The sequence below is a fragment of the Elaeis guineensis genome, chromosome 6 (genome assembly GCF_000442705.2).
Source record: "Elaeis guineensis isolate ETL-2024a chromosome 6, EG11, whole genome shotgun sequence".
NCBI classification, from domain to species: domain Eukaryota; kingdom Viridiplantae; phylum Streptophyta; class Magnoliopsida; order Arecales; family Arecaceae; genus Elaeis; species Elaeis guineensis.
Window position 1 is genome coordinate 31,416,694 of NC_025998.2, and position 18,682 is coordinate 31,435,375.

The window sequence follows — 18,682 nt, forward strand, 5'->3', positions numbered from 1 at the left end:
ACATTCAGGATGGACATGGTGCTTATTTGTAACAGAAATTATAATCAGATATCCATATATCAATCAATCTATATATATATCAAACAGATAGAAGAGAGAAACTCTCTCTTTTCTCAAAAATTAGAAAAAACGAAAGTAAGGTCATTGAAAATTCATAGCCTCCTTTTAGTGCCACATCATACCTCTCCTGCTCTCCCTCTTTTCTACTTAACTGAAATTTGTAAATAGACACTATTCTTAATTGATATAAACATGAGGAATAGTGCCAGTTCCAGGTTTAAAGAGTCACTTTCCTTTTTTAGCCAAACACTTCTCTCTATTTTTTTCAACGAATAATTTGCACAATAAATATGCCATATGTGAACCAAAATTTGCATGGGAAATATTCTAATCAGATGCTACTAAATGGCATTTGAACATAATTTTAGGAGCGTGAGTAATAAAAGAACACGCTTTTCCAACATTTTTTTCTAATTTCTATAATTTTCCTAGGGAAATACGAATTATCATGAAAATTATAATATGCCAAAACAGTGCCACAGATCATATTCCAGTTCACAAATGTTTTATAATAAAATAATTTAAAGTTTATAAATCAATAACTGCAAAGCAATCTGAGCAATATATAATCTTTATGTTTTTTTGAAAATTATATGGACCATTTTTATTTAAAAATAATTAGAAAAACATAGACACATGACCAAGTCATGCGCTCCCATGTTCTTGACTTGGATGGAGCCTGTGGAGAGTTCTTGAACCTTCTGATTGGAGAAGAAGGTATAGGGGAGAGCATCACAGCCGTTGCTGCCTCCTCCAGTGACCGATCCGCCTAGGGAAGAAGAAGAAAAAAAAAAATGGAGAGAAGCAAGAGATGCATCATCGTCGCTAGCGTAATCGCCGCTAAATAGATCCATAATTTTATTATTATTATTATTATTATTATTATTATTATTATTATTATTATTATTATTATTATTATTATTATTATTATTATTTTGTTGTATTTATATCACATTGCCTAACATAACTTTTAGGATTATAGATATTCAAATTCCTTTCTATATCCGGATAGATTCAGACTCAAAAGTGAATCCGAGAAGATAATATCCAGTCCATTTCACCCCTAATCTAAACAAATATATCATAGTATCATCCTGCTTTTGATAAATATTATTTACTTATTTTCTTAGCACCAGCAATCAGGTAGGTATTCGTTCATCAGAGGCACACCAAGACAGCATCTATGACAAATTAGAGAAAAACTCAGAAAAAGAAAGAAAAGAAGGAAGGAAGAAATGCGGGAGAGAAGGGAGCACTCCGCTTGACCTCACCATCTTGCCGCCATCGATGAGAATAGAGTCGCAGAGGCGAAAATAGAGTTCCTTCTTCGACGAGTACCGGACCGGATCAACAGCCTGCGACAAGATGGACTGGTGATCGGATGGCAGGAACCGCTCCCATAGCGCGTCGGAACTTGCTGCAGAGCGGAAGGTGGGCGAGACGAGGGCCGACCTGCACGAATCACGAGGCGTCGTGAAGGAGAGCACGTGCGAGATGCACCGCTCCGGCAACCTGCCGATGTGCCCGCCGCCTTCGGACTTTTCTTCCTGTCGACTCGCCATTGATTGCTACTTGGCTTTCAGAGGGAACAAGCTTCAGTTAACGAGGGAAGGAACGAAGGAAGAGAGGCCTTGGGTAGGAAAAGAATTATTGGTTGGATCAAGTACGCAGTCGACCGCTAATAATCTTTCCTTGGGTAGAGCCTAAAGAATGATTGACTTCGACGAAGACTCTAGAAACTGGGGTTATCTCTTGCCCAACACGGTGCTCATCGCACGCCACACGAAGGGATTGGTGTAGCGTAGTGGGGCTAGAGTTGCATCTTGAATTTTTTTTTTAACAAATATTATTTTTTAATAATTATTTTTAATAATTATTTTTTAAAATATCTCTAAATCAAATTTATTTGTGTATTTATGGTTGCCGGGTGTCAAATATAAAATGATAGGTTCAACCCATAATTTCACTACCAACTCGATAGAAATTGTGTTGAACCCACCATTTTAAGCCAATTCGAATAAAATCATGAGTTGAATCTATATTTTTAACTAGCATATAACCCACATCAATTCGAATAAAATGCAATTTATATTCAATTTTTCTTACAATTTAGGGCATCAATAATTATTATATTATATGCATAAAATATACATGATCGATAATTTCCCTTGCATGGTATTTTTCATATATCATCCATAGTTGTTGGTATGGGAATTCGTCTGGTACTTGGATGCTGGAGTCGATGGCGAAGTGGGCCTTCCGGAGGTGCGATCTATAAAAAAATCTTAACCAAAGATGGCTCCGACGAGGATCCTCCGATGCTCAAGTCAGAACTCTCGTTCAACAGAAGAAAGAGCATGAGAGGCAGAATAATGACGTACCTTTTTCAAAAGTCATCTTTAAATCTCTTTTATAGTGGAGAATTGGAGCTTCAGTTGGCAACTGGTTGGCGCAATCCCGCATGATCAGGACGTGATTCGTGAGGCACGAGATTGTCTCTCGAGATTTTCGGGATGTGGTAGTTGTGGTTGCTTTATTAGTCCAGAGACAGTTGTTGCCCAGTGGATATTGTGTTTCGAATGAAATTGCCAATCGAGTGTTGTTGAGACGATGATTGGTCAGTGATGACTAGAGGTTAGTCACCTTAAAGCGCTACCGAATTGGGACATTCAGGACCAAAATTTGTTTACAGGTGCGAAGTTGGTCAGCCAGACATGATCGATCAATGAGGAGACATTGGCAATGGTGCACAGGGGTCGTCAAGCGATGGTCGGCCATGACCTGTCTGCTCAAGGCGTGATGTGTCGATCAGACAGTTACAGAGGACTAGCTCGGTGGGAGTCGTGGCTGATTATGAGTCGACAATGGACTCCGAAAGGTGAACCTACTGAGCACAATCATCTTGGGCTCTGGGCCTTTTTATGCAATTGGCTCATGTAAAATTTTTTCCAACATATGCCCCCGACTTTCGAGTCCGATTTTAGTTGGACGAAGGGAGTACATCTATCTTCCTTAGGTCGAGGATGTAAAAGGCCCTTCAATTGATAGAATGTGCATGACTTTTGGGGCGAAAGTGAGGCAGTACGACTTGAGTCATCATGACGAAATTAAATGGACATTTTTCAACATCAATTTTTTGAATTGTGGCATCGATTTGCGTAACTGACGCTAGCGACCGACTGAATGGAGAGATATCACATGTGCCACGTCCTACAACTTGTTGGGGAAGAAATGATTCGATATCCAAATGTTATTTTCTTCTGGCTATAAATAAGAGGGGTGCCTATCCTTGGCATTTTCAATTACTGTCAGGTTCTTCGATTCCTCCTTTCTCTTATCTATTACCATAGCTTTTTGGAACAAAAGGCTTTCCTTCTTCCATCATGGTGTGACTCTTTAGAAGGATTTTTGAAGATTCTGATGACTGCTTCTCTTCTTCTGTCTTCTTCCTTCATTCTCAATGGATTTTCTCTCTCATCCATCTATTTTTCCATTCTTCCTTTCTTTCTTTAGATATTCTTTTAGTTCTTTTATTTGGAAATAGCCAAGTAGAGCAAGCTAGGTCCCAATAATTATAGTTCTATGTTGAATCTGGATGATTTGAGTCGGATACAGATTTGGTATGGGATCCCTCTAGACTTTGATATTGGATTTTCTAGGGCAAACGAACATGTAGATAACCCATCGTCCGGTCGGCTTGCTGTATATGAGGAGGCACTCCAGGTGGGCTTGAGGTTTCCTATTCATCTTTTCATCCTTAATATCTTTCATTTCTATGGTTTATCCTTTTGTGCTATTGTTCCAAACTCCTTTAGATTTGTGATAGGTTTTTTGATCCTTTGTGTTATGGCTAATATCCAACTATCTGTCAATCTCTTTTTTCACCCTCAAGAGGCATCCTTACTCCAAAGATTGGTGGTACTTTTCTTTTTAGAGAGGAATTTCTCCTCTGATCAAGGAGTGGTTCTTACTAGTGTCTAGCCCTACGGTGGAGGACTGGGACTTACCGAGCTGGGGTCAGTCGGAAGCTTCAGCTTCAAGGTTCCAAGACTACGAGCTAAGGAAGAGGGTCACTTTAGGATCTTTAGAGACTTCAAGGCTCTCTCAACTGATGAATTGGTGTTTGATTAGGCCTTTTTTAACATTGGACTCAGCCAAGCTGACCTCAGAGGTGAGTACTGCAATTGTCCATCTTACTCATCTCTTTCTTTAGAGTCGCTGACCAAGTTCAGCTATTTGCAGAGATGAGGTCGGAAGATATCACCAAAATAAAGTGAAACCTCCTGAAGAAGAGGAAGGCTCCTGTGCCCGAAGGTGCCTCTAAGAGGCCAGTGACCCACCGAGGAAAGGCTAGAGATGAGTGCGGCTTAATGATCGAGGCCACGGTTGTTTTGGCGACTCCCACTCCTCCAAGTCTGACTCCATTGGCTCTGGCTCTAATTTCTACTATCGTTCCAATGCCTGCATCTCCACCGCCCGTGGTTTCCTTGCCTACTGCTCGGACACCTCCTTGTGGGACTCAGTCTTCTTCCACTCAGCTTCCTCCTGTTGCAAGCCCAAGCAGCATGCCTCCTCCTTCCGATGAAATAGATCCTAATGCCTGCCTTGTCTCCATTCGGAGGATGCAACCTTTGAGGACTGAAGAGTTATCAAAGAGTTAACCAAGAGATCGGTGCTTCTCGTGGAGTTGAAGGGCGTCACCGATATGGACTTCGACGACCTACAGAGGTACTTCGTGACCACCGTGCATTAGATGCCATCCTTATCTCTTGTTTCATTTTTGGGCTTTTTTTCTCGCCTTTCTGCTGATCGTAACTTCTCTGCAGGTACTCCATTTTTTAGTCAACACCTTGAATCATGTGTGCAAGGTGAAGATCCAGAAAGCTTTGCACCAAAAGGCCGAATCCAATGCCGCAAAAGGGCGCGTGCACACCAATGTGATCAAAGTAGAGACCGATAAGCTAAGAGAATCCCTCAATAAAGTTTCTATCAAGCTCGCACAAAAAGAAGAGGAGCTTCAGGTGGCCAAAACAAAGGTATTCGAGATTGAGCAGAAGGTCAAAGAGCAAGTTGCCGAGGCCAAAGAGTGGGCTAAGGATCAGGTTGCCAAGGCCAGGTAGGAGATCAAAAAGAAAATTGCTGAGGCCCGTTGATCGACCATGGAATCCTTTAAGGCCTCGAAGAAATTCAAGCAGGAGATAGCCAAGATGGTCGATAACTTCAAGGCATTAAAGGGATACCATGATGCCTTGGCCGCATTCAGCCAAGATTCTTTCAACAAAGGATATGGGATTGGATTCAACGATTGCTGCCGCCTAATCACTGCTCTACTTTTGTAGGCCGACCTTTCCTTTTTGGATGAGGATGGGGATGATGAGGAGGCTACGGTTGAGCTGGCTCCTCCCAATTTTGGGGCCATCGAGGAGTCGGTGAGGAGCAAAGAGGTGACGATTGAAGTTTCTTTACCGCCTGCTACTGGTCCCTCTGAAGCTGCTGGTCCCTCCGAAGCATCCCTGGGTCCTTCAAGAGTCATGCTCGACTCCTTCGATCTTCAAGATGAGGTCAGAAAATGAAATATGTACTTTTTTTCACTCATTTTCCTTATAAGGAAGCAGTTATCAATGAAACAATATTTCATCTTTCTAAATTTCTACTGCTTTTCTTTCACTTGTCCAATTATGTCCGCCTATCCTTGGTGAATATACTCCTTCGATTCTCGTTGCTGAGCCCTTGTCGATGGTTTCTACGATAAAGATTAGGTCCCATATAAGCGACCTAAAAAAAAAGTTAAGAAGTTGAATAAGAAAGCTATTGTTCGAGAGGAGTTATCGAATACTAGAAAAGCATTGATCGAGGCTTTAGCGGAGGTTGATTGGTTGAAGACGATCAATCGTCGGAATATCGTGACATAGTCCACTGAGAAGGTCTAATTAACACTCGAGTCTGTACGACTGTCGAAACTCATCGAGGATGCCACCTAGGGTGCCACTATCAGGCAGCAAGATCTCCGTATCTGACTTCATTAATCTCGAGATAGAATTTTGAAACTGGAGTTGTCGGAGGCTACTGCCAAAGAGGCGAGAAGGCACTTCGCTGACCATGCTATGCGACTTCAGAAAGATCTTCTCACCATCCAAGAAAGGATTTTCAAGCTTAAGCACTCTAGGAATGTGGTTATCGAATATAGATTGAGGAAAAGTCAGCACACGAGCACAAGACCTCGAGACTCGATCAGACAAAGGTTAGCTGATCTCGCATCTCTGAATGATACGATTAGGCATATGTTCGATGCGGGGTACAAGGCAGGCTTTTGGACATATTGAAATCGGATCAAGATGGCATTCTTGGGGCTTGATCTCTCCAATATTTCTCCCAAAGGCGACGCTGAGCTCTCTACTACTCGAGCTAGGTCCAGGGGTGTGGAGATCCGTGAGCTTGGTCTTGTTAGCAAGGAGGTCCGTGAGGAGGTTTTCGATGAAGCTTCAAAGAATGGAGCTGGTCGTAATTGAATATAAAAATTTTTGAAGTCGTCTTGTCAGAATGACGATGTTCCCGCACTTGCAATGAGTTATGTAAATGCAATGATGAATACATATCTTATGTCGCTTGTTCTTTTGTTATGTGATGTTGTTTGACATCATTGTCGATCCTGGTTTGGGAGATTTCTCATTTCTAACGATGATTCCCTAGTGTTCTTTCCATCACATGTTAATTGCGGAGGGTGCCCGAACTTTTTGTAACTCTCAACCCATTCAATGTGAGTTTGATTGGGGTGAGCGACGGTTGTAGGGAATGATGAACACCACTTCTTTCGATGGAATGAAATTTAGAAAGGGATATCGGTCCTTTAAGAATGCACCACGTGGTGATGTGCTGGTCTACGAGGCATCATCCGTGTTGACCTCTAAAGTTGGGAAGACATGCCATTTATGGCTCGAAAGGTAGTTGCATTTCTCAGGCTGGCGATTGGCAATTGGTTTGGCTGGTGCCTATAAATAGGGGTTGATGGTCAATTGAACTCCATCTTCCCCCCTTCTTCCCACCGTTCTTGCAAAAACCTTCCTTCCCCCTTGCCACCGTGATGCTTTTAAAGAAAGCCATCAAGGACTTAGTGAAGGAACAGAGGGCCACCAAGAAGGAGGCCCGAAAGAGAGCATAGGGGCCTAGTTAGTCCTTCCTTTGAGCACCACTTGTCTTACGATCATTGCTGACTCCCCAGAACGATGATGCTCCCCAAGCCGAGCGGATCCCTCATGCGGTCCGCGAATGCTGCATCCAAGAGTACAAAGCTTCCATAGCTTTCGAGGAGGATGCCACCAACATTGTTGCCATCATCTTTATCCTTGGGTTTAAGGATTGTAAGGCCCACCTATGGTAGATGATGCCATAGCTAGACCTCTACTATCTCCTCCCAAGGAATAGTGATGAAGAGGTGGGGGTCTTTTCATCGGATGAGGAATGAGCCACCTCATCCTTTCTTCTACTTTCCTTTTCTTTTCTTTTCTCTTTTTTTTTATAAGGTAGTGCTCAAAGCACCATTTTTTGTAAATATTTAATGAAAAAGTTGTTTTGCTTCTCCCTTGCATCCTTGTGTGTTGTGGATCTATGTTTATTTTTGATTTGACAATTACTCTTTCCTTAGGCCAATCAAAGTCCATTTCGCTTGAGCCTAAAGCCGATTGAAGGCTCACTTAGTAGATTGACTGATCAAAAACCATCTTATATTTTTGATGACTAAGTCAATCAATGGCCATCTTTATGTTTGCAATGACTAAACTGATCAAAGACCATCTTTATATCTTCAATGACTAAGTCGATCAAAGACCGTCTTTATATCTTCAATGACTAAGTCGATCAAAGGTCATCTTTAATTTTCTGTAGATTGGCAAGCAGACAAGAAACTCTTATTTTTAGAAAAAAAATTCCATTGGGGAGAGTCACATGATACATTACTGATAGTAGATTCAGAAGTTCTCCGAATTTCATGATCGGGGGAACATTATTCCATCCAGCTATTTCAGCCGATAGGTTCCTGGTTTGATGACTTTATCTACTTGGTATGGACCCTCTCAATTTGGGGATAACTTGCCTCATTCTTTCGGCTATGACACTTTTGCCTTGCACATGACCAGGTCGCCAACCCTGAAGACCTTATTTCGAACTTTGATATTGTAGTATCAAGCAATCTTATGTTGGTAAGCTGCCATTCGGACATGCACTCTTCTCTGACTTCTTCAAGTAGATCTAGGTTGATGCATAGCTTCTCTGAGTTGGTCTGCTGATCAAAGTTCTCAACTCGCATCGATGAGACCCCGATCTCAATAGATATTACTGCTCCTGTCCTAAAGGCCAAGCTGAAAGGAGTTTCTCCTGTTGGATCTCTTGACATCATCCTATATGCCCAAAGTACATGGTGAAGTTCATCGGCCTAAGATCCTTTGACTTTATCCAATCTTATCTTCCGTTCTCGCAGGATAGTGCAATTTGTTACCTCGGTCTCACTATTAGCTTGAGGATGGGCGACAAAAGAAAGGTGGTGTGATATCCCATGATCCTCGCAAAACTCTTCAAATTTTGCCCCAGTGAACTGTCACCCATTGTCAATGATCAGTACCCAAGGTAGTCCAAACTAACATATGATCAATTTTCAAATGCAGTTTATTATTCTTGCTTTTGTGATGCGAGCCAGTGGTTCGACTTCTACCCATTTAGTAAAATAGTCTACAGTGACGAGCAGAAACTTATGCTAACCCTATGCCAGTAGGAAGGGACCAAGGGTGTCCACCCTGTTGCCCAGATATGAAGCCCAAGAGGGGGGGTGAATTGGGTCTTTTAAAAAATTTTAAGATTAGTGCACTTAGGTAATGTGCTAAAGTATTGAGTGGAGTGAGTTGATTTGCAAATCAAATACAAATGATAGGTAAGCAAGTATAAAGTACAAAGAATAAATAAAAAAAATGCAAGCACAACAAACATAAAGAATTTATAGTGGTTCGGTGTCAACCTTGCACTTACATTCACTCTCCAGGTTCTTACTTAGAAATTTAATCTATTAAATGGATTTCAAATATATAACACATCGGACAATCCCGATCTTTGCTATCCAAGGAAGAACACTTATTTTTCGGGTACAAGCCAACCCTCAACAATCCAATTTCAGATTTGGATCAATCCAAACGAGTTTTGAAACCATCCAAAACTCAAAAAATCAAATACAATATGAGAAAAATAGGGTACAAAAATTTTAGCACAAAATCTCCTTAAATAACACAATAAATGTAATAGAAATACAATACTTAAGGGGAAGAAATTTTTACTGAACATCCTCAATGAATTGCACACTTGATTGCAGCTGGAGAGTGGTTGGTGAGGTGATTGAATGCTTCTTTTTCTCTCTTTTAAGAATTTTTAAACTTTTCATGGATGTGAGCTTTGAATGCTTGCAAACTTGTGATTTTCTACTTCAAGAGAGCATTTATAATCACCATTTATACTTGAAAATATCTTAGTATCAGTTTAGAGCCATTGAAGAGTGTTTAATGCACATTAAATACACCAAAAATGAGCTAAAAACTAACCGTTATGAAGTTCACCCAGAATGCATCGTCCCATATGGGTCATCCCACTGTGACTGGAAAGTCCCATGGGATGCCTTAATTGGGCAGTTTGAAAATCAGACTTTCTATTTTAGTCTCAGGATCTCAGAGATCGTCTCAAATAGATCATCCCACTGCATGTCACAAGTCAAAATAGTGCATGCCAGCTACTCAATGAAAGGAGATGACCTAGATGGGTCGCTCCATTTTGTGCCAATCCAGTTTTTCATGCATTTAAGATCCAAAACATACCAGAACACTTTCAAATGCTCTCAAATGAATTCAAATTAATTCGACACTCTCAAGAGGCTTTGAAAACTTCTCCAAATTGTAGAAATTTCAATCTTGGCACACTTGATGAGGCTTTTCAGACCCAATCTTTTGGACCACCTAAAACATCACAAGAACATTCTCCAAAGACAAAAAACTCATTGGTAGTCCCCTCAAATGGTTTGCAATCATCAAAATTAATTTTTGGAGCAATAATCTTCTCCTTTTTGATGATGACAAAATATTTGAGTGTTCATAAAAATAAGACCTTAAAACTTAAAGAATTTGAGTTTGTAAAGCACTTATAGGAATATACTAAAGATTAAGCATGGAGAAACATGAGATACATATTTTTAGTAATTTTAATGTTTCAATTCATTTTGCTGAAACTCATTTGAGAAGGTATCATAATTTTTTTGAAGATTATTTTTAACCAGCCAAAATCCTCCCCTTTCTTGTATGAAATAGATAAAAATAATCATTTTGACCATTTGAAAAAGATCTCTCCCTTTTTTATATAAAGAGTGTTCAATTTGTAAAATTTTTCTTATTGAAGCAAAGATGGTTCATAAAAGAATTTTGTTCTTCTCTTCTTTATTTTTAATATCATAGCAATAAATGTGAAAGAAATGTTTCTTTCTCTTTTTTTATTTTGATATTAAAGTAAGGATGAAACCATTTGAACAAGAATTAAAAAAAAAATTAGAGCATTTTATAAAATCAAAAATGGATGTATCGAGTCATTTTGGTATCAATGTAAAAATAAAATTATCAGAGCACTCAAAAAAAATAGATGTATCAGAGTAATTTTTCAAATAGTATCAAAATGAAGGTAAAAATAGATGTATCAGTGGAGAAAATAGGCGTATCGAAGGCGTATCAGAGCAAAATACTATATCAGAGCAAAAATTTAAAAGAGCAAAAGATTTAAAAAGTTCAGATAGACAATACACTACTTTCTCTCCTTTTTTGGCATCATCAAAAAAATAAACTAAAGTGAGTAAGATTTTTATGGTTGGATGTCAAGTATCAAAGTAATAGTGCATTCATTCAAGTATAATAGTCATTCATTCATTCATCCAAAAAAAAAAGTGTGCCATGATAATAACCTCATTCATTAACACCAAAAAGAGAGGTTACAAGAGTCATAATATATATTCATGAGCATAAAGCTCTCATACATCCAATCTACAAAATACAACTAAGTAACCTAATACAAAATAAACTGGTCTAGTAAAAAAGAATAAATAAGTGAGAATGGGCATCGAGCGCAAGATAGGTAAAAGATGATTAGCCTCGTCTTCGACTGAAGGGTCTGGTCAGAGAGGAAGATGTCGGAGGACAGAAAGCAATGGGCTAGACAAAGGCTGGCTCACTGGATGTGGAGGGCCTAGACTGAAGTTGAGTCCTAATGACATCAAGTTGGGACAAGATCTCCCTTACTGTAAGTTGGAGCCCATCTAAATCAGCAGATACAAAGTCTCTAGAATCCCTGATGTCTGCACGAATCAGCTTAAAAGAAGAATGAAGCTGGCTGTAGAGTCTCTCTATCTCTCGAGCTAAATCATCCAACTGAGGTGAAGAGGTGGTCGATGTGCTCACTCCTACCAATAGAGAATCTAAAATTCGTCTGATCTTCTTTTCAATATCAAAAATCCTGCCACTAAATTTGAGTAGGGAACTCTTCACACTCTCCAATCTAGTACTCAAATCAGATACTCATATCAGATAAGAGCTCCATTAATGAGGATATGTGTGGCACGATTGAAAAGTCAGAGGAAGGGTCAGAAAAAGAACTTGACGAAGGCTGGCGATACTGCTATTGCTGCACCTGCTGAGAATCTGCTCCTGATACTGCTGAAATTAGTGGAGCTACTGAAGAACCTGATCCTGAAACTACTGCTGCTAAACAGATAGAATGCCTGCCACTCTCTCAGCCAACAGTCCCATGTCATCCTCCCCCAAACTAAAAGATGGCACGATACGGCTCGACGATGGGGGTACACTGACTGAGGGTCCTGCCTCAGGCTTCGATACAGGGTGATCAACTAGACTTTGCCTGGAAATAGGTGGTGAAGGTGGATCCTCCCCCTCAGCATGCTCCTCCTCCTCATCATCCTCCTCTTCGGTTGCAACTGCACGGCCCTTGGCCCAATGGCCATCCATTTTGATAAATTCCATGCGTCAAAGGAAGTGGTCATTGTAGACGTCAGTGTTCGATAATCTGCAAACAACTTTCCCCTCAAAGCTCCCTCCAGACTCCCTAAAAATCACAGTAAGAGCCATACCATATAGCAAGGGAGCCTTGGATCTATTCAAAGCCTCCCTCATGGCATCGATCATCAAGAATGGCAGATTTAAGAGAGACTCGGAGACCACATGGTGCATCAAGCAGATATCTCGATCAGACATCAAATCATATCTTCCTTCATTCCTCAGCCTCTAAGGAGCTCACTGACTTTCTTCTCTGCAGCAACCTCATTTTGGGGGCCATTGTCCCAAAGAGAGTAGGAGAACCGATTAAGGAGATAGAGAAGGATGAAGGATGGATGGAAATGAAGAAAAGAAGAGGATTTCGGGGTGATTGTCATGAATTTTTCAAACTAGAATTTGAGATTTTGATGGAGAGCAAGGGCATATGTCGAGAGAGAGTGTTTGCTCTAGAATTTGAGATAGAAATCCAAGATTTTGGATGGATTCGAGGCAGGTGGAGAGCTAAGAGAGAAGCCTTAAGTTTGGGACAAGAAGAAGAAGAAGAGGTATAGTATTTGAGTCGCCCCACATAGGTTTTAAAGGAGGGATTAAATGGGTCGGCTCAAAAGAATTCCTCATGCCCGTTCAATTGGGATGTCCCATGGGACACCCCATCAAGGGTAAACATCAGGCGATGAAAAAATGATTTAAAATGGAGGAAAAATTCAAGAGAAAAAAATTTAAAAAGGGTTATATCGACTTGAGATGATCATGAGGAGTCTAGATAAATTTTGGTATGATTTTTTATGAAATATTTTAACAAAAAAAAATTCGAGATTGTATCTGAATGGCATTGATGATTTTTTTAATTATCTTGAAAAAATTTCAAAAAAGATAGATACATACCAAAATTAAGATAATGAAGTCAAAAGATTTTAGATAGATTTTGAAAGTGAAATTATGATTGAAGTTCAAGTAGAAGGGTCTAAGATGTTCAATTTTCTTCTAATTTTATAAAATTTATTTTTATTTAATACTTTAGTGAAAATATCAGCTAGTTATGTTTTAGTGTTTATGTATTCAAGTGTTATAGCATTATTTTGAATATGTTCTCTTATGAAATGATGTCTAATTTCAATATATTTTGACATAGATTATTGGATTGAATTTTTGATTAAATTGATGGTACTAGTATTATCACATCTTATGAGGATGTTTTTAAGTTCAATACTAAAATCTATGAGTTGTTACTTAATCTACAGAATTTAAGCACAGTAACTTTTGGCTGCAATATATTCGGCTTCGATCGTAGACAATGCTACCAAATTTTGCTGCTTGCTAAACCAAGAGATTAAGTTTACTCATAAAATTTGACAAGTTCCTCTAGTACTTTTCCTATCTAGTTTACATCCAGCAAAGTCTGCATCTGAGTAACCTATTAAGTCCATGAAAGATTGTTTTGAGAACCAAAGTCCTAGATTTTGCATTCTTTTTAAGTATCTAAAAATTATCTTAACAGCATTTAAGTGAAATTTCTTAGGACTTGACTAATATCTAGCACACATGTATACACTGAATATTATATCAGGTCTACTAGTAGTAAGATATAATAAAGAGCCTATCATACCTCTATAGAGCTTTGAATCAATATTTTTATCATGTTCATCTTTTTTTAATTTACAGAAAGGGGTCATAGGTGTACTTACAATTTTTAAGCTCTCCATTCTAAATTTCTTTAATAGTTCTCTTGTGTACTTACTTTGGATGATGGAGATCCCTTTATTTGCTTAATCTGGAGTCCGAAAAAGAAGGTGAGTTCTCCCATCATGCTCATCTCGAACTCTCCCTACATGAGCTTGACAAATTCTTGACATAAATTTTTATTAGTAGATCCAAATATAATATCATCAACATATATCTATATAACTAGAATTTTTTTATCTTTTCTTTTTATAAATAGAGTTGTATCAATTTTTTTTCTTGAAAAATTATTTTCTAATAAGAACTTACTTAATCTTTCATACCAAGCTCTAGGAGCTTATTTTAATCTATGCAATACTTTGTTTAATTTAAATACATGATCTAAAAATTTATGACTTTCAAAATCTGAAGGTTATTCAATATATACTTCTTCAATAATATAATCATTTAGAAAAGTACTTTTAACATCCATTTGAAATAATTTAAAGTTTATAAAATAAGTAAAAGCAAGTAGTATTCTTATGACTTCTAGTCTAGCAACAGGAGCAAATATTTCATCAAAATCAATTTTTTCTTGTTGATTATATCCTTTAGCAACTAATTTTGTTTTATTTTTTATTACATTTTCATCTTTATCTAATTTATTCCTACATACCCATTTAGTTCTTATTATGGGATGATTTTTAGGTCTCACAACCAGTGTCCATACATTGTTTCTTTCAAATTGATTTAGCTCTTCTTCCATGACAATTATCCAGTTATGATCTTTTTCAGCTTCATCTATTATTTTAGGTTCTAGGTGTGAAACAAAAGCTATCTAATTACAAATATATCTAAGAGAAGATTTAGTTCTTATTCCTTATATCAGTCACCAATTATTAATTCTTTGGGATGATTGTGGACATACCTCCATTCTCTTAAAAGATTATCTGTAACTTGAGGTTGTTTTTGAATATTCTGATCATTGATGCTTTCATCCTCATGTTTCTCATCCAATTGATCCTTGTTCTGCTCATTTGAACTATTGATGGTGAGATCTTTCATTCCATCGTCTATGATACCTGCATCATCAGTATCTTCTCTCTTCTTTGATGGAAGGCCATTAGTTTCATCAAAAACTATATGAATTGACTCTTCTACTATTAATATTCTTTTATTAAATACTCTAAAAATTTTACTAGAAGTGGAATAGCCAAGAAAGATAGCTTCATCAGATTTAGTATCAAATTTTCCTAAGCTATCTTTGCCATTATTTAAAATAAAATATTAGCAACCAAAAATATGAAAATAGCCTATATTAGATTTTCTATCTTTCCATAATTCATAAGGTATTTTCTCTAAAATTGATCTTATTAAAACACAGTTTAAAATGTAGCATGCTGTGTTAATTACCTCTGTCCAAAAATATTTTGAGAGTTTACTTTCACATAGTATGGTACGGGCCATTTCTTTTAAGATTTTATTTTTTTTCTCTACAACTCTATTTTATTGTGGTGTTTTAGATGCTAAAAAATTATGATCTATACCTTTTTCATCATAAAATTTTTTAAATTCTTTATTTTTAAATTCAGTGCCATAGTCACTATGAATAGAAATAATTGATAAACCTTTTTCATTCAAAATTTTTTGATAAAATTTAGAGAATGATGAAAATGCTTCATCCTTAGATGCTAAAAATAAAATCCAAGTGAAATACGAAAAATCATCAATAATTGTAAAACCATATCTTTTACCTTCTAGACTAGTTGTTCTTGTGGGACCAAATAAATCTATATATAAGAGTTCTAAAGGTTTAGAAGTTGAAACAATATTCTTAGATTTAAATAAAACTCTTGTTTGTTTACCTAATTGACATGCATCACAAATTTTATCTTTGTCAAAATTAATTTTTGGCAAATCAAAAATCAAATCTTTTTTAATAATTTTAGAAAGTATGTGCATACTAATATGTGCAAGCCTACGGTGCCAAAATCAACTAGTCTCATTAATTTTAGTATTCATGGCCATAAGACATTGCATGTTTTGTAAGGAGAGATTATCCAAATCAACCATGTACACATTTTCATTCCTATATCCAATAAATCTAGTGTTAATATCAGAGGGATTAGTTACAATGCACATAGATGATTCAAAAATTACTTTATAATTTTTATCACATAATTGACTAATACTTGAAAGATTATGCTTGAGACCATCTACAAGTAATATATTTTCAATACAAGTAGAGGGAGTGATACCAATATTACCAATGTCGATGATCTTTCTTTTGCCATTATCTCCAAAGATGACCATCTCTCTATTTTTGGCTTCCAATGTGATGAATTGAGATTCATCACTAATCATGTGTCTTGAGCATCCACTATCAAGATACCACTTCTATTTTATTGCTTGGGATGTAAGATACCTGCACACATGAAATCAAGTTTTAACCTTAGGTACCCAAGCTAACTTGGATCCTTTGGAGTTAGTCACAATGGTTCTTTTTGGAACCTATATTTTCTTAATATTTCTGTCATCAAATTTATTTGATAAATATGAATAAGCTTTATGTTCTACTTTGTCACATTTAAAATAAGTAATATTTGGCAATTTTCTTATGGATGCATTGATAAAAATATTTTTTCAAAATTTTTATTTTTTAAGAGTGTTATAGCCAAGTCTAGCTTTATCATATATAGCCTTTTGACTATCAATAATCATCTAAAGTTTATTTAAACTTAATGTAAATCTATCAACTATAAATTTTAACTTGGTTATCTCTTCCTTTAGTTTTTGATTTTCTTTTACAAGAGTTTCATTTTGATTTGAAAATTTATCTTTTTCTTTTAATAGAGACTGATTCTTTAATTCTAATTTTTTATTTTTCAACTTCTTCTTTTTCTTTAGCTAATACTTGATTTTTTAATTTTAAATATTTATTTTTATTCCTAATTCTTTTAGATCATCCAAAAGTTTATGAAAAGCTTCTAGCAGTTCATCATAAGAAAATTTATTTTGAGTTTTGGGGGTTACCTCATTTTCATATGCCATAAGGCACAAATTGGCTTCTTCGTGAGATTCTTCATCTATGGTGGAGTCATCACTGTCGCTCCATATAGCCATCATAGCTTTTTTCTTCTTGAACTTTTTTTGACCCTTTTTGAGCTGAAAATATTTTGATCTGAAGTGGTCCGACTTCTTGCACTCATAACAAATGATGGGCTATTCCTTTTCTTTTTCTCTACTCGGCTCTCCCTTAGCTGGTGATTTTCTCTTGATCCTTTGTCTCTTTCTCCTCATGAAGCATCTAAATTTTCTAGTGATTAAGGCCAAATCCTCATCTTCCTCGCTGTTCTCTAATTTTTCTGTATCTTATTCTTCTTGAGCTGTCGACTTGAGAGCGATAGTCTTCTTTCTTCTGATCTCATCCTCAGAGTATTGCTTCATGGTCAGTTCGTGAGTCATGAAGGATCCAAGAAGTTTTTCTAATAGTAGAATATTTAAATCTTTGACTTCTTGGATTGCAGTGATCTTTGCCTCCCACGATCTTGTTAAAGATCTAAGCACTTTTCTCACAAGATTACTGTTAGAATAATATTTGCCAAGACTTTTCAAATCATTTATGATGTCAGTGAAATGGATGAATATTTGAGTTATTGATTCTTCAGATTTCATTTTAAATAGTTCATAGTTGTGCACAAGCATATTGATCTTAGACTCTTTTACTTAGTTTGTGCCTTCATATGTGACTTCTAACCTATCCCAAATTTTTTTAGCTAAATTACAAGTGAAAATATGATTAAATTTATTTGCATCTAAAGCATAATATAAAATATTCATGGCTTTAACATTGAGCTGAGCTATTTTCTTATCAAATTCATCCCATTCATCTTCCGACTTAAGGAGAGACACACCATCAATCAATTTAGTGAGTATGTGTGGTTTATTTAATATGATACTCTACATATCAATATCAAGTACTTGAATAAAAATTCTCATCCGAGCTTTTCAATAGGTATAGTTTGATCTATTGAAAAATGAAGATCGATTTGTGGATTGCCCCTCGACTGAGGATATGCCAAATTGGGTAGACCTTTGGCTTTTGATGGTTAAATCAAGCAAGGGCTAGAGCACGGAGCTCTGATACCACTTGTTGCCAGATATGGAGCCCAAGAGGGGGGGTGAATTGGGTCATTTAAAAATTTTTAAAATTAGTACACTTAGGTAATGTGCTAAAGTGTTGAGTGGAGTAAGTTGATTTACAAATCAAACACAAATGATAGGTAAGCAAGTATAAAGCATAAAGAATAAATAAAGAGATGCAAGCATAACAAACACAAAGAATTTATAATGGTTTGATGTCAATCTTGCATCTACATCCACTCTCCAAATCTCTACTTAAAAATTCAATCTACTAAATGGATTTCAAATATACAATACGTGGGACAACCCCAACCCTTGCTATCCAAGTAAGAATACTTATTTTTTGGGTACAAGCCAACCCTCAACAATCCGATTTCAGGTTCGGATTAATCCAAATGAGTTTTAAAATCACCCAAAACTTAAAAACCCAAATACAATATGAGAAAAATAGGGTACAAAAATTTTAGCACAAAATCTCCTTAAATGAATACAATAAATGTAATAGAAATACAATACTTAAGGAAAAAAAAATTTTACTGAATATTCTCAATGAATTGCACACTTGATTGTAGCTGGAGAGTAGTTAGTGAGGTGATTGAATGCTTCTTTTTCTCTCTTTTAGAGATTGTTAAATTTTTCACGGATGTGAGCTTTGAATGCTTGCAAATTTATGATTTCTTACTTCAAAAAAGTATTTATAATCATCATTTACACTTAAGAATATCTTAGTATTAGTTTAG

The 18,682-nt window shown here is 36.8% G+C and overlaps 1 protein-coding gene across 1 annotated transcript in view; it reads right to left on the reverse strand.

Moving 5' to 3' along the window:
- LOC140858558 (F-box protein PP2-B11-like) overlaps positions 1 to 1,747 on the reverse strand; it is a 48,387-nt gene extending 46,640 nt beyond the window's left edge. The window contains exon 1 of the mRNA XM_073259446.1: positions 1,332 to 1,747. Within this exon, the coding sequence (XP_073115547.1) occupies positions 1,332 to 1,622 (291 nt within the window). The 5' untranslated portion in view covers positions 1,623 to 1,747. The remainder of the gene's footprint in view (positions 1 to 1,331) is intronic.
- Between the last annotated feature and the right edge of the window lie 16,935 nt (positions 1,748 to 18,682).